At 44.1% G+C, this 14,641-nt stretch overlaps 1 protein-coding gene across 1 annotated transcript in view; it reads right to left on the bottom strand.

Moving 5' to 3' along the window:
* CPS1 (carbamoyl-phosphate synthase 1) overlaps positions 1-14,641 on the bottom strand; it is a 104,708-nt gene that overhangs the window by 76,969 nt on the left and 13,098 nt on the right. Inside the window, exons 3-7 of the mRNA XM_038142769.1 lie at positions 12,229-12,338; positions 8,201-8,345; positions 7,555-7,644; positions 7,093-7,149; positions 4,634-4,726 (exon numbers count right to left, since the gene is read on the bottom strand). Coding sequence (XP_037998697.1) covers positions 4,634-4,726; positions 7,093-7,149; positions 7,555-7,644; positions 8,201-8,345; positions 12,229-12,338 — 495 coding nt within the window. The remainder of the gene's footprint in view (positions 1-4,633; positions 4,727-7,092; positions 7,150-7,554; positions 7,645-8,200; positions 8,346-12,228; positions 12,339-14,641) is intronic.

Here is a 14,641-nt window from a genome sequence, read left to right as displayed (position 1 = left end):
TTCTCACAGATTACTGCAGCCCAAGAGAAACAGGCCAGACACCCAGTGAGAGATCTTCAGCTACGTGCAGTCATCCTGCTGATGCCAGTGGAGCAAAGCCCCAGATCCATCACATGAAACACCATGCCAGCCCCTCCAGCCCCAGTCAGACCAAAGCACAGCACAGCTGGGGACAGCTCTGAGTGACCTTCCGTGCACAATGGCACTACAGGCCAAGCCAGGCCTGTCACTGTGCACGTTTGTATGGATCTGACAGTTTTATCTCACCACTTCTCCTCTTCCAGCTGCTGTTCCTTAAACTATTTCACAAAATAAATTGTCACCAGTCCCAAATCTGGACACCCACTTATCTACTGGTCACAGCCAGAATGGGAGAAAGTGAAGTCAAACCCCTGTATGTTATATGGCCTTGCTACTGTGCCATTGTCAGACAGCTCTAGCACTGATGTAAAGTTATTTATGGACAGCTTCTTTCCAAAGCTTGCTGAATTATTTTACTTGCTACATGACTGGAGGTAGCAGTTATTGATGTTATTCATCAATAAGCACATAAGGCTGCCTTCTTCCTCCTAAAAACAAACTCTGTGCTTACCTTCAGTTATACTCAGCTTCTGAAAGCTGATATTGACAAATGTATTTTGCCCAAAGTGGCTTTTCTCTTGGGCATTATGAAAAAAATAAAAAAGTCTTTTTTCTTTTGTTTTTCTTTTTTACACCAAGTAATTCAATTTTAATCAGCTTCCCTGGCATCTGTATTTCACATCTGGACCTCCTTATGAAAAGATATTAAAATCCATGTCCAATATGGCTGGTGCAGGGTGACAAAATGAATTTTTAAAAGGAGAAATATGGCCAGCCAGAAGGAAAGACATCCCCTCAGCAGATAATTCAAGATGAAGTTTGTTAGCAGAATATTGCAACTCTTCCCCATTTGTTACACTAACTCAGTTCTTGTTTGAACTTTTATCTTTGCAGAGATTGAAATGCAGAGGTTTCTAGTGATGCCTTAGGATTCAGCTTTTATATTTTTCATATCCTGTACTGCTTCAGTGCATAACTCCAAAACTCCACAGCCTGTCAGCTACTGTTCTCCTGTTGTATTCAGACAAAACAATTCCTCTCTAGGCCTGTAACTCAAGGACACCTTACTGCCTCAGGCCCTGAAAAGTATAAATAAAAGTGAGTTGTGGGGGAGCAAACTGGGGTAAATTACTTCATTACCTGAAGCTGTAATTGGATGATTACCCCCTGATATGCAAATGGACCAAACTTCGATCTGTATGAAAAACTCCTGACCACAAGGCTTCAAGCTGCCACACATGAATCCCCAATGGTCCCTGTCGTAATACGACATGAAAAGACGACATGGACACTGCTGCTCTCCAGGTGAACAAAAAAGAGGGACCTTTATTTTCTGACTCCAACATTTAATGTTTTCCAAAAGTGACAGTGGATTGGAGGGTGACAGTGCCACCTCTCCAATGACACTGGACAGACCAAGAGTCTATCAATTCTCTCCTCCTCCATGAAAGAATGCAAAACACAAGTTGCTTACAGAACTGTGTGTGAGAAAGTTTGTTACAAGAATGCAAACATCAGAAGGCTTAGCAAAGTCTTAAAAAATCAGGGTGACAGGTCCCTACTGCATCCCTGAGGATGTGACTCAGCCTGAGCCAGCAGTGTTAACACAGAATGGAGATTTTTGTGTGGGAACACACCTTGTAGCTCACGTTACACAGCCAGATGTCAAAGTATCCTACAAAACTTTTTCAGAATGAGTAGAACCATACTGAACCTGGGTCTTGTTAGATCACTTCAGGCTTCTGATAAGTCAACATCAATGGTACCTTCACAGTTACTGATACACAAGTGGGTTCAGGTTCCAACAGTTCATAGTGGAACTGGATCACTGCACAGGGATTTTATGGGTCCTCTACCTGCTGTCCTTCAAGCTTCTGGGTGATGGGTTTCAAAAATCCCAAGAACATTAAGGTGTTCAGTTCTCACAGAAACTAGTTTAGTGTCCTGTGCCAGACCCCTAAGAAAAACTCACAGTCCTTTTCAAAAGGGGCTTTTGAGATCCTTCAATTTCTCACAATAGCCATACTTTAAAAAAATAACAAAATATTACAAAGCAAAGACCTCTTTCAAAGGTTTTCCTTAGCTGTTCTCAGGACCAGAGGGAGTTGTGGGGCAACACTACCTCAAGGTACTTTAATTAACCTTACTTTAAAACTCTTCCCACTCAAATTAATTAGCTGTGATTTGTTACAACACTTCCTTCAGCAGCAAGACTGATTTTAGATGTTGCTGTCTCCACAACCCACTTGTCACACTGTCCTGCAGAGTCCTGACCTGTCCCCAGCATCTGGCCAAGAGTGTCTCTAGACAGAAACCAGACTAGGAGCTGGATCAGAGAACTGTTAAAACCCATTCCTTTTAAAGCCAGAAGATTGCCCTCACCTGTTGACAGCACAGCCCATAAAAACTGTCCCAGTCTGAAAGAATTATGTGAGAGGGCTGCAAACCCTTGGTTAGGGAGAGTAAAAGCTCCTGCTGGTACTAGTGCTGAGAACAAAAGCAGTACATGGACCTGCATGTGTGGAGAGATGTGACCTTTTAGCTTAGACTGGTTACCTCTCTCTTATCTGCTCTGTGACCCTGACGATCACATGCACCAAAAAAAAAATCTCCAACAAGAGTGCTTGCAGAATAGTGGCAGGTTTTTTTCCACACTCCTTGCCCTGGGCAGACAATGTTAGCAAGCACAGTCTATATCACTAGCATTTAATCAAGGTGGCAGGGGGTGGGTAGGATATAATAAGAAAATCAATCACTCCTAGTGTACAATAGATAAGCAGATTCCAGATCATACTGTATGCTGATTTACATGAAAATCACCATTTGGCAACAGATGGATTATCGGGTCCAGTAATTACCAACATTAAACAGCTTACCTCATTTACAGCTTTATATGTGATGATGTTTTTTTAGCCTATAAAATGAAGTTATAAACATAACAAGACTGCCAAAGTGCTGTTAATCTTACTGTATCTCCCTTTAAGAAGCTATTTTCAGCATCTTTACAGTAATTCAGTCTGAGTAATTGCAGAGTTTAGCATCAGCAGTCTTACCTGTTTCGGAGACACTGACACAAAATGGCCCCACCTGCACATTGCAACCCTAGATCACAACCTCAGTAAGCAACTGCCATCCTTCTACGTAGCAGCAAAGCCCTGACTCAAAACACAGTGGAGGTGGTGGCAGGAGCTGGGGAGATCCCCCATGGTGAGATTTGCAAGTGGCAAATCTCTGTATTGCAGTGGCACCCCAGGATGCCAGTTACTACTGTAGATCCAAGCCTGGATGGAGAATGCTTCAAAGTCCCCCTTGCTTGCTGACAATTCTGTTCAGGACTGCCTCTCACCCACACCATGAACACACTGGCCTGTGTGCAAAACAGTACACAAGCAACTATGTGCAGAGCTCTGCCAGAGCCTCATTGATCTTGAGGGAACTGCAAACACCATAACAAGCATGGAATTTGCAAAAGGGACTCACACTCGGTTCTCACTTCTTAATGGGATTAAGCATCCAGGGCACTCCTTATCCCCCAGTTAAACACCCAAAGGGGCCACAATTTCAGACATTGGGACTTGCATTGGTACAAGAATAGTTACTATTTTTTTAGTATGGGCCTGGTTTCCTATATCCCTGTCACAGTTGAGATGGCCATGATACACAGAGGATCACCACACAATTTCAGAAAGCTGCAACCCATACACAGTAGCACCTCACCACTTCAGGAGGCTGCAAGCATCTGCCCTTCTTGTGCTCCAGCCCAACCTTTCACAGCCCTCCTGTTGATGCCTTGCCCCTGGGTGCCCTCTGCTCCCTTTGGTGGTTGCTCAGTGCCCCTGGGCACTCCCTGGCTCATTGCTGTCAGTGCTGCTCACCTGCTTCTCACAGCTGCACCCACTGGGGACAAGGCTGCAGCCCCACTCCCAATCACCACACACTGTGTGCCTGCACAATCCCAAGATTTCTAACATTCTTCTCAGCTTGCAGTTGAACACAGTTTGCATAACCAGCTACCAAATTAAAAACTTCACTGCAGTTTGTTCAGATCTATGGGCGTAGCAGCTACTTCCAGTAATATTAGATGCAGGAGATTCCTAATGCGGTCTAGTTTTGACATCTAGAAATCTCTTCTGGAATCACCCCAACAAAATTATGCCTCAACATAGATTATGGTATTGTGATGTTTCCTAAAATTTTTTTAAGGAAAGCAACCATTCTTTTTATTGATTCTTTTTATGTTTGAAAAAATCCACCATATACCAGGTCTAACTGTATCCCCAATATTTCTCTGTCTTTGTAACACACAATCCTCTGAGCACAGTGTGGTTCAGACCACATTCACCTCAACACAAACCATTTTTTATCTCCAACACTGCATTTAAGGAGCCATTGGAGATATTGAGAAAACAGTCCATCAAACGTCTAGAAAAGTGCATGGTTTAAAAAACATCTCCAAATTGTTTGTTTAGAAAAAATGGTTGATCCCCAGAGCAAATGAGGAGCAGTTACTACCTGGAGTGTACAGCTCTAATAGTATGGAAGAATTTCTCACCTTTGTTGAGACTTCTGCAATTAAGTTTTGCTTATTTGGGTCTACAAACTCCACAGGTTGACCTTCAAACTCAATCTTCCCAAGTACTGTGCCCTGTGGAAATACACCAGAAGAAAACAAAGCATGAGCAAAGGAGAAGCTGTGAACACTGGGACAAGGTGTTGACAGGCCCAGCAACCAGAACAGCTGTTTAAATATGGGGTTTTGGCAGTTTATAACCATTTTTAGCATTTTCAGAAGTTTATGAGCCTTCCTCGGTACTAAAAAAATCTGTTTAAACCCCTTCCTTCAGGGGAGAGACATTATCAGCAGTAATATTTGTTAATAGGCAGTCTGGCAAGCTGTGTTGTGACATGAAATTGAGTTGTCTTCCAAGAAGATTGGAATTCAGATCCCCACATAACTGTCACATAGATCTGTGAGTAATCCACGAAGCAGTTTGAAGATTTTTTTGTTTTGGAAGCCCACTGTGAAGTTTTTAGCTGCGTCCCGTGGACAGCTACAAGGCAGCAGAACTGGTGTGAGGCAAAGCTTTGTAGGAGGCAGGTCAGCCCAGCTGTTTTCTGAATAAGCTGTTAAAAATAAAAATCACCTCTAGCAAGCCCTACTCCATGTTGCTGTTACCACCTGGCAGAAGCTAGGACACTCTTGTTCTGCCAGCAGCATATCCTTCTTCTCGTTGAAGTTCTCAGTGGAAAAAGAATCCCTGCTTTGGCTGTGCCCCACTCCTGAAGTAAGTGGGATGAATCTAGGGTTAACGTCTTCTCAGCATCGGAACAGGGTGTGCACTACAGAACTTTTCCAGGATGGAAGGGGAAAGTAAAACAGAGGAAATCAATGTTTTGTGGTAAATTTATCACATCCCACTTTCATGATCAAACATGTTAAACTCAGCTTGCTCTGGGGCTATGACACCAGTACTCACACTGGGATTGCTTCTTGGATTTAGTGATTCTCCTTTGAGATCCTTCCCTGGCTTGCCATACCTGCAGTACCCTTGCCATTTCTCCAGGGCAAGCAACAGCCAATATCTTGCACTGCCATGCACACTAATAAGGACAAGTTTTAAGGACAGAGTTTTGCCCCTAACAGTGGCTGACATCCTATGTCTTCTTTATTACACCAAAAGCTGCTCCAAGCTGCTTTACATGAAGCAGAAGAAAATAATCATCATCTTCAGCAAGTCCTGTTCATGAAAATGAGGGTTCTGAGTGGTGCTTGAGAGCCATGGTGCTGAGTGCCACCATGCTCTGAGTTCCATAAATGCTGATGACAAAGCTCCTTGTTCTCAGCCAAATGGTGCCCTGCATTTACTTTCAGTCCAGTTTAACAAGTCATTGCTTATTTCTGCATTTAGCATAAGGAGGCCTTGTTCTCACCCCCAGTTTTTATAGAGACAGGGAGTGAAATACTAAGTAGTTTTTTTCAACCTGAGAGAACTGGGTGAAGAGGTGACATTATGCACTTTTTTAAAAGCCATACTCCAATACCACTCAAAGTCATGATATAATGGGACTCACTACCATACACTGCTAAGTTACAGGACAAACACTGAAAGCATTAACTTTGGATAAAAGGAATGGTGATCTATTATGTCTTAAGAAAGCAGAAAACATATTGCCATTTTCTATTGTATTAAATTGTACTTGTATGTTATCTGTAAGAGCAGGACAATGCCAAATCTTCCTAATAGAATTCATTTCTACAAATATTCCTTTATTCAAGCTGGCCCATTCTTGTTTCATTCTGTGGAATGAAAGGGGGCATAGGGTTGGGCTGCAGACAGAAAATTGATCATCTAAAGAAAAGAGCAGCTTCAAATAATCCATTAGAAAAGAAAGCCTTCCAAGGCAAATTTACATTCAGACTGGCTTTGATCACCATTTCAGCCAGTGTGAAGTGTACTTTCACATTAACCTTCATAACATAATCCTACCCATCACCTTCAATTGTCAGCTCTAGGAAAACAGAGAAAAGTAATGACTGTTGAAAATAATAGCAGGCTGCAGCCAAAGAAAACCAGGTTAGGAATACATCTTAGATGACTGTAGGCATTCCTCTGTCTCAGAGGGCCAGGACAATTTCCACTGACCAAAGATGCCACTGCCTGTGAACGAATATCCACAATATCTCAGACTTGTCGCTCTCTTTGGCTGTTTCTGAGTTAAGATGCATTTGATTCTGATACCTGTTGTGTCTGACACTACCTGAGGCCTTTCATTTCCATCACCTTGTACTGGATCACTTGTGCAGGACAGGAAACCCAGAGCAGAACCAGGGAGAGAGGGCTCCTTGGGATCAGAGCATTGCCCAGCAGCTCAGAAGCTTTTGGAAGAGCACATGGATCTGAGCAGCATCTGATGTCAAGGCAGCCCAGCAGTACCATTGCTGCTCCAGGTTTGGAAAGGGCCCAGTATTAGTGAGGTTAATGCAGCTGGATCAAGGGAAGCAGATCATACCTTGTCACGAATTAATTTGGACAACATTCTGGTATCAATCCCATACAGTGCAGGCACCTAAAGAAAACCCAAGGACAAGTCAGAGAACAAGCAGCTAAAAAAATGGAAAGAAGACAGCAGCCAGATCACTTATGATAACATGACACAGAATCATAGAACAGTTTGGTTTGGCAGACACCTTAAAGCTCATCTCATTCCAACCCCTGCCATGGACAGGGACACCTTCCACTAGACCAGGCTGCTCACAGCCCCATCCAGCCTGGCCTTGTGTTAGGAGCTCAGGCTCTCAGCAGCAGTCTTACCAGGGCTGCCTCACTGCAGCTCTTCACTTCTCCTCCTTATTCCCTCTCATGAATAGTTGAGATGCTCAAATCTAGTTTCTGCTCCAAAAAGCACAAAATAAAGAGCTCATCTTTCCATCCAGGTCAGTTCTCATTGTGTTTTTACATCTAGACTGCTCACCTGTTCTTCTTGCAACCACTCTCCCAGGCTCCTAGTAGCCTGCCAGTGGCTGTACTCATTGCTGTAATCCTGCACCAGTAAACCTGAAACCTGTAAAGAAAAGAAACATTTTGCACTGGAGGATCACCTTTGTACTTATCCTGTACCTTCAGTTTGCACTATTCATTCACCATGAACAGACTTCAGGCTAGCTTGTGACTGTGCCTGGACATTTTGACCAGGAAATCCATAGAAGAATGTGCCTTGGTAGCCAAAGCTGCAAATTGCACTGAGCTAATAAAATACTTCTCATCAAAGGAAAGAAAATGGAAATTTAAGACAAAACAAAATGTTTTATTTTGATTTTTTTTAATAAGAAAACTTTTCACTTTTAAGTAACCTTTCATTTCAAAAACCAGCTCCATTTTTCAATGGAGTTAGTGTATAAAACAGTTATTTCATCTCAGAACAGATACTTCCAGAAGGAACATGGCTTAGTACAGAAATCAGGATGGAATATTCTTTGCCACCATTCTTCCACAGGACAATATCCAGAAAAAGAATAAGAAAGAAGGAATCAGTGATATTCAGCCTAAGGAAACCAGTAAAGTCTTACTCAGGCTGCTGGGTACAACCCTTTGATCAGCACTGCTTCTCCCACTATTACCTTGATCCCATCAGATTCCAGAAATCTCCTGAGACCCATTTCATCCAAAGCAGCTGTGTCAGGCACTCCACCATTCCCAACTATGGGGTTAGCCAGGGTAAGAATCTGCCCTTTGTAGCTGGGATCTGTCAAGGCTTCAGTGTATCTAGGTAAAGAAACAGTAGAAGTACATTGGTCTGGAGTCAAAAGGAAAACAAAAGAACCAGTGAAAACAAGACAGGTCTGAATTCCCATGTGACAAAAGACAGAAATGGTATTCATGTGAAGATATTGTCAGAATAAAAGCAAACACATCTGTGAATATGCCCTGACTTCGCCATTTGTGGTTAAACATTTGACATGGAGAACAAGGAAAGACTTTGGCTTCTCATGTTTCATTTAAGGAAAGCACATCAACAAACTCCGAGTCCTTCGATTTAACTTGAGAAACAAGTGCAGGGAGGGCAGGGAGATCTCAGCCCTGCACAGCGTATCACTGATAACAGCTTGGCCTGGCCTCTCCCTGGGCACACCCCTGGGCAGTGCTTTGCCCTCCATGTGCTGTAAGAGCTTTCCCCTCTCAGTGGCAGCAGAAGGCTCCAACTGAAAAGCCAGCAGACAACAGAGCTGATTGCCCAGGCTTTGTCCCTTCCACGCTCTGGAGCTGGTCTTGGGATGCTCAGGGCTGTAACTGCTCTTTTTGTGGGGGAGGACATAGACAAGTCTTTGGAATTCCTCACTACTGCTCTGGGTCCTTCTCTGTCAACAAACCCTGCCACGGTCCCACTTCTGTAGTGTTTCCCAGCAGAGGCCTGGCATCTCTCCTAGGCAATCTCCATGTTCCCAGACCACTCATCTCACCTGGCCAGACTCCTAAGTGCTGGGAAGCTGGATTGTGTATCCCTGAAGAAGGCAAGTTGAAGACAAAGCTTTGGGATTCAGCATTCCACCCCAGTCACAAGACCCCAGAACATGCCCTGTCATTAGCCCGGGCAGAAGCCTGGTGGTTTGTTAAGCACCTGCCTGAAGGCCCTTCTCAGCAAGGACAGTCTAAAAGCACACTGGAACATTCTTCTGCAGCAGAGGACCAAACCTAGGAGTCCACAAAGTATCATCTCTGCACCTAGTAGATCCAGTCCCACTTTCAACCACATATAGGGCCACAGGGTAAATGTGGTCTATATGCTCCTGTTCTTCAGCTCCAAATTAACAGACAGTCCCTCACCTTCTCCCTTATTCTGTAGTATACTGTTGCAAATATCCCTTAAATAATTTTTGTCTTTCAACCCAAAACCAGCTGCAATTTAGCAACAGATGAAGTTATCCCCACGAATATTGAGCCAAATGCATAAAGACACTTCAGGATGAATCTGCCCTGTACAAAATATAATAAATTATTGTCATTATTGTTTAAACAATACCTAATTGGCAACTCCAGCCATCTACCAGATATCAGCAAGTCACAAGAGACATTTTTATGGAACACCAGACTTACTGCCAGAAGATTAATTGTCAAACATTGGGAAACTCTTCACAAAAGCAGGACTGGCTGCTGGCAGATATAGACAACGCAGCACACCAGCCAGCTCTGAGAAATGACAGGTGGAATAAACAATGGCCAGGAAATATTTTCAGGTAAGCCTCTCCTGATGTTCAAATCTCTACTTGCAGCTGCAGGGAACCAACCACACAAAGTGCAGTGTGATCCCAAAACTGCAGTAGGTACCAGGCACATGGCACGGGCATGCTGGGCATTGTTCTCTCCTTCCAAACTAATTGGTCATGCCTCCAAAAGACTACTTGTTACTGACAAAGCTAATGCCATTAACCTTTGCATGTCATTTGTGATCAGCAAACAAGGACAGAGAGCTGTGGGTCTGGGTGGGGTGTGCAGACAGAGCTCAGACAATGCCCAGCAACAATGCCACGTGGAGCAGAGAGGGGCAGATGGAAACACCAGCTCCAAACGTGCTGCAAGGTCTAATCCTTGCTGTGCCTGCCCAGAGGTCTGTCTGATTTCAGTAAACTCCTGTCAACCCATTCTCTCACTGGAATATCATGGGAAACACACACACTTATTAGAGACAAACATCTTTACTGAGCCATTTCAAACATGGGACATTTTATGGGTTGTAACTCTTCTTTCTTAACTGGAAACCTCCTCTTTTTGTTCCTATGCCAAACATATGGCTGCAACAGTAGGTTTATTTCTTTCTGCAAATGCTTCTGAAAAGTTCATCCTCTTGCTTTTCTATCAAAAATTCAACATTTCACCCCCAAAAGAGTGCTCTTGGCCTTCTATTCCAGAGTAACACGTCAACATTTCAGCAAGCTTCAGCTACTTCAGGCCTGAGAGCTGTATGTACATAAAGTGCTTTGCCTCCCATTTCTACACCGTGAATCAGAACATGGGGGTCCAGATGAGGAGACATGGTGCAGTGCAGCGTATTAAACACTCCAGACAGAGCCCATGCTGACCCCACTCAGCACCCAGAAGCAGCCACTGCCCAGAAAGCAGGTCTGAGGCTTATCAGCACCCCTGCACTCACCTCTTGTTCCCTATCACGACAAACTGCTGTGTGCCCCAGCAGCCTGGGCACCTCCTTCACCCTGGCACAGCCGGGTTCCTCTGGATACCCAGATCTTGATCTCTGTGATCAGGAGCAGGAGGTACAGCTACAGGGTTCCTCTCAATGGACAGCAACTCCTGGACTGGCAGGAAATCTGCCACCTTTATGTTCTGCAACAATGCTGCAAACTCCTGTTTTCCATTTCTCTGAATCAATCAAGGTCATGTTCTGTATAGGGGGCTCTGAAGATACTTCCTCACATTTTTAGTGTTTTCTCCATGCCCATATGCTGCGCAGCACAGAAGAGATCTCTGTCACAGTATCCTCTCCAAATGATTAGACAATGAACAAACACAACTTCTACTGCCACAGTAACATGTGGAGAGGAAATTAATCCTTCAGGTCCTCCTTGACTTTTGTGATGTGCCAAGATTTATGGCCCATAATCTATCAATGAGAAGAGAACTCTGGTGCCCTCCATCATTCTGATCTATATTAAACAGTGGCTCGTTGGCAGGTATATTAACACAGCCAGTAATTAGTGCTGTCAAAATGCTTAAATAATTGTCTCCTAATGCAAAACTCTGCAAACTGATTCCCCTCTGCAGCAATTTAACATTCTCACCAAAGGTATAATTTTCAAACTCAACCTGTGAGTACTGAGATCTCCAAAGGAGAGCATAATTTGGGGAACACAAAGCAGATGAGCAAAGACAGCTATAAATGACTGCAGAAGAAGCTCAAGCATCAACAGCTTCAGAGATATCTTAAATCCCCAAGGACACATACCTGTCCTTACCAAAAGCCCCATTCCTCTGCTCAAGCAGTCCAACAAAAGCACTGGCAGCATTTGGCTGCCAATCTAAGTCAGCCATAAGTTTCTATCACTCAAGAAGACAGAAGATCATGCTAGGTTAGGCATGAATCTGATCCTGCCCTTCAGCTGGAAAGGCACAGAATGCAAAAGCATCCTTACCTCTGGTATCAGTGAACAAATTACATAAGAGATAGGTCGTAAAGGTGACCAACCTGGGGTTTAAAATTTTTGCACTCAGAAGCCAAGTTCCATTACCAAGAAGGCTGCAGATGTTTCAAACCTCTATAGCTGATCTGGGCCCTGGAGGGAGAACAGACAGCTTCTCTGCTCTGACCCAGCAATTCAGTAGGAAGTGATCAGAACCCTATGTGTCTCATTATCATCATTGGATCAGCCTTTAAAGGTGCTTATCACCACAAATGCTTTGGCACAAGGGGTCTGCCTGAGACATCTTCATTCATCTCTCTCTCTCTCTCTACATCTGGACTACAATGTAGTAGAATATAGAAAATATATATAGAAAAATAAATAGAATAATATAACAAATATGGAAAACTACCTGCTTGGATCAGGACCTTGCAAGCTTGGAAAAAGCAGCTTTCACACTTCAACAAGCTTCCAGAGAAGTATTGATGCTTATATGTCTTTTGCTGTTGCCTTACCCAGAGAGCCCCGTGTTGAACACCACTTCCCCTGCTGTGGAGGATGGATAGCCAAAAGAATAGCCCTTCATCTTCATCCCATCTTCCAGCACCAAGTTGGCTGTCTGCACCTAGAGAAAGGCACATGAAACTCAAACACAGGAGCAAAGGCTTGATGTTTATACAGGTAGCACCTAGGATACCTGCCTTTCATGCCTAGCACTGTAAGTATTCCTGCCCTTCTCCCACTCCCAGCTGCCAAGACATTACCTCTTTTATCTGTCTGATGCCTTTTTTCTAACACTTAGGAAACATTGTTAGCCTAATGAGCTGGCAAACCTCACTGCAAGGAGAGCATGTGCTGCTATTACTGTGGGATCACCCTTTCCTATGGCTCAGTTCATTTTTTCCTCTTATGACATCTTGCAATTTACCAACATCATAGCCCTGCAGGGAAAGGATCACTTGCCTCCTCAATGTTTGCTCAAGGCCTGCAGAGTCTGAGAGCCAGACTCTGCTGGCTCTCATCCAGCTCTGACCTTTGATAGGTGCTTAACTTCTGCTGCAACCACACAGCAGTGCCACTAAAAATAGGTGTGTTTAGTTGAACTGGTGTCAGACAGCAAAATTCAAAATACCAGTGTATTCTGCTGTAGGACACTAGACCAGAGGAACTCATGGGTCAGATGGACACTCATGGTCTCAGTTACCTCAGGGATAAGCATAAATTGTCTCAGAAGAAGCAGCTATGAAACAAGCAGCCTAGAGGAAACCATACCTCTTCCAGAGAGGGCTCAGCAAAACTGAGTCCCACACTAACTGAGAGATCCCTTACAGGCTCCATCACTATTTTACAGCCTGGCAAGTGGGACAGAGTGAGTCTTACAGAAGTCCTTAAGAGATTCAGTGTCACAACTGGGACTAAATGTACCATCCTCTTTGGCCCCACTTGGAAACTAAATCTTTCTCACCCTGTCCAGGCACTGGATGGGAAACCACCAGAGAACTCCACCTTCTAATAAACAAATAATGACTACATGCACAGCAGAAATGACAGAATGAGTTGGGAGACTCCCTCAGCAGGATCACTGGTGACACGCAGAGGAAGAGAAAGAGCAAGCAAAGCTGTAAATAAATTTGCCAATGCATTCCTGGCTTAAAAGAATTTGGACAATGAACTTTCAGGACCCTGATAAACCTCCACCTCTGGAAGGCAAGCACAGCTGTCTCCTAGGCACAGGCAGAGCGACCATCAGTGCAAAAATCCCAGTGGTCTGTGCCGCAGGAAATGTGCCAAGCATGTCCACAGGAAGCAGCTCTCACCATGATTTAACTTCATATTGGTTTCTTTTACAGAACTATTCCTCTTACTGGGATTTTGAAAAGAAAAATCAAGATCAATTTGCTGCAGAAAGGAGCTGGAGAGCTACTTTCCATTAGCTGTAAATCAGATGAACAATCACAGCAAGGAGAAATTTCATTCTCAGTATTGAACATTTTGTAACCATCATGCCAAACATTCATTTAGAGCCCCTCTGCAGTTACAGATACCACACAGATCAATTACTAATGTACTGAAAAATACACTAAAAATCAAACTGCCCTGCCAAGTAATTGGATTCTGTGCATCTGGGATGCTTTTAGCCTTGCCATTTTTTCCTCATTAATGTCAAACACCCACTCATTCTCCAAAGATTTAGCCATAACTTTTGGAACCTCAAAAAGGTTCCAAAACCATTGGACATGGTTAGTCAGCAACACCAAAATCTCCTCCCTCCCCAGTTATGAACAGAATTTTTGTGGCTAAATCCCCTAGGTTTAGACCAAATTAAAACTACAGGTCAGTGGGCTCCCTAATCTCCCTGTGCCTCTCACTGCAGAGAACTGCCAGACACTCACAGCACAGCACAGAGGTGGTGTGAGCGACTCCAGCTGGGCTTTGGACAGGACCCCTGCCCTTTGGGAAGCCTGGTGAAAGCCCAACCTGCTCTGCCCACGTGGAACACTGACTGCTGGATTCAGTTCCTCCCAGCCTTGGTGTTAAAGGCTGGATCCCTTCCCCCAGCAAGCCACAGTTTGGAGTCCACACAAACAGCAACTCCACTTCATGTGTGTCCCACCACTGGGCACACCATGGGGCACTTGCCTGAACTGTGGTCCTGCCACCAAGCCTGGCAGAATCCCTCAGGAAACAAAGTCCACAATGACCAGAAAATTTAAGATTAATCCAAGTGCTGAAGGCCAAACCCCAGAGCAATCACTGAGCTTCAGAGCCTCACGCTCACTGAAGTACTTGGCAGGGATCTGCACGGCCTTCCTCCCACCACTGCCCACCTCCCTTCTAAACCAGACAGCACAGAAATCCTTTGTGTTGAACAGAAGGCCCTTATTATACCAGTAGAGCCCCTACACAGTGCTCAAGTAATGGAGAAAA

This window comes from Motacilla alba, chromosome 7, assembly GCF_015832195.1.
Source record: "Motacilla alba alba isolate MOTALB_02 chromosome 7, Motacilla_alba_V1.0_pri, whole genome shotgun sequence".
Lineage (NCBI taxonomy): Eukaryota > Metazoa > Chordata > Aves > Passeriformes > Motacillidae > Motacilla > Motacilla alba.
Note: the sequence above shows the minus strand (reverse complement) of the source record. Positions and strands in the feature narration are given on the sequence as shown.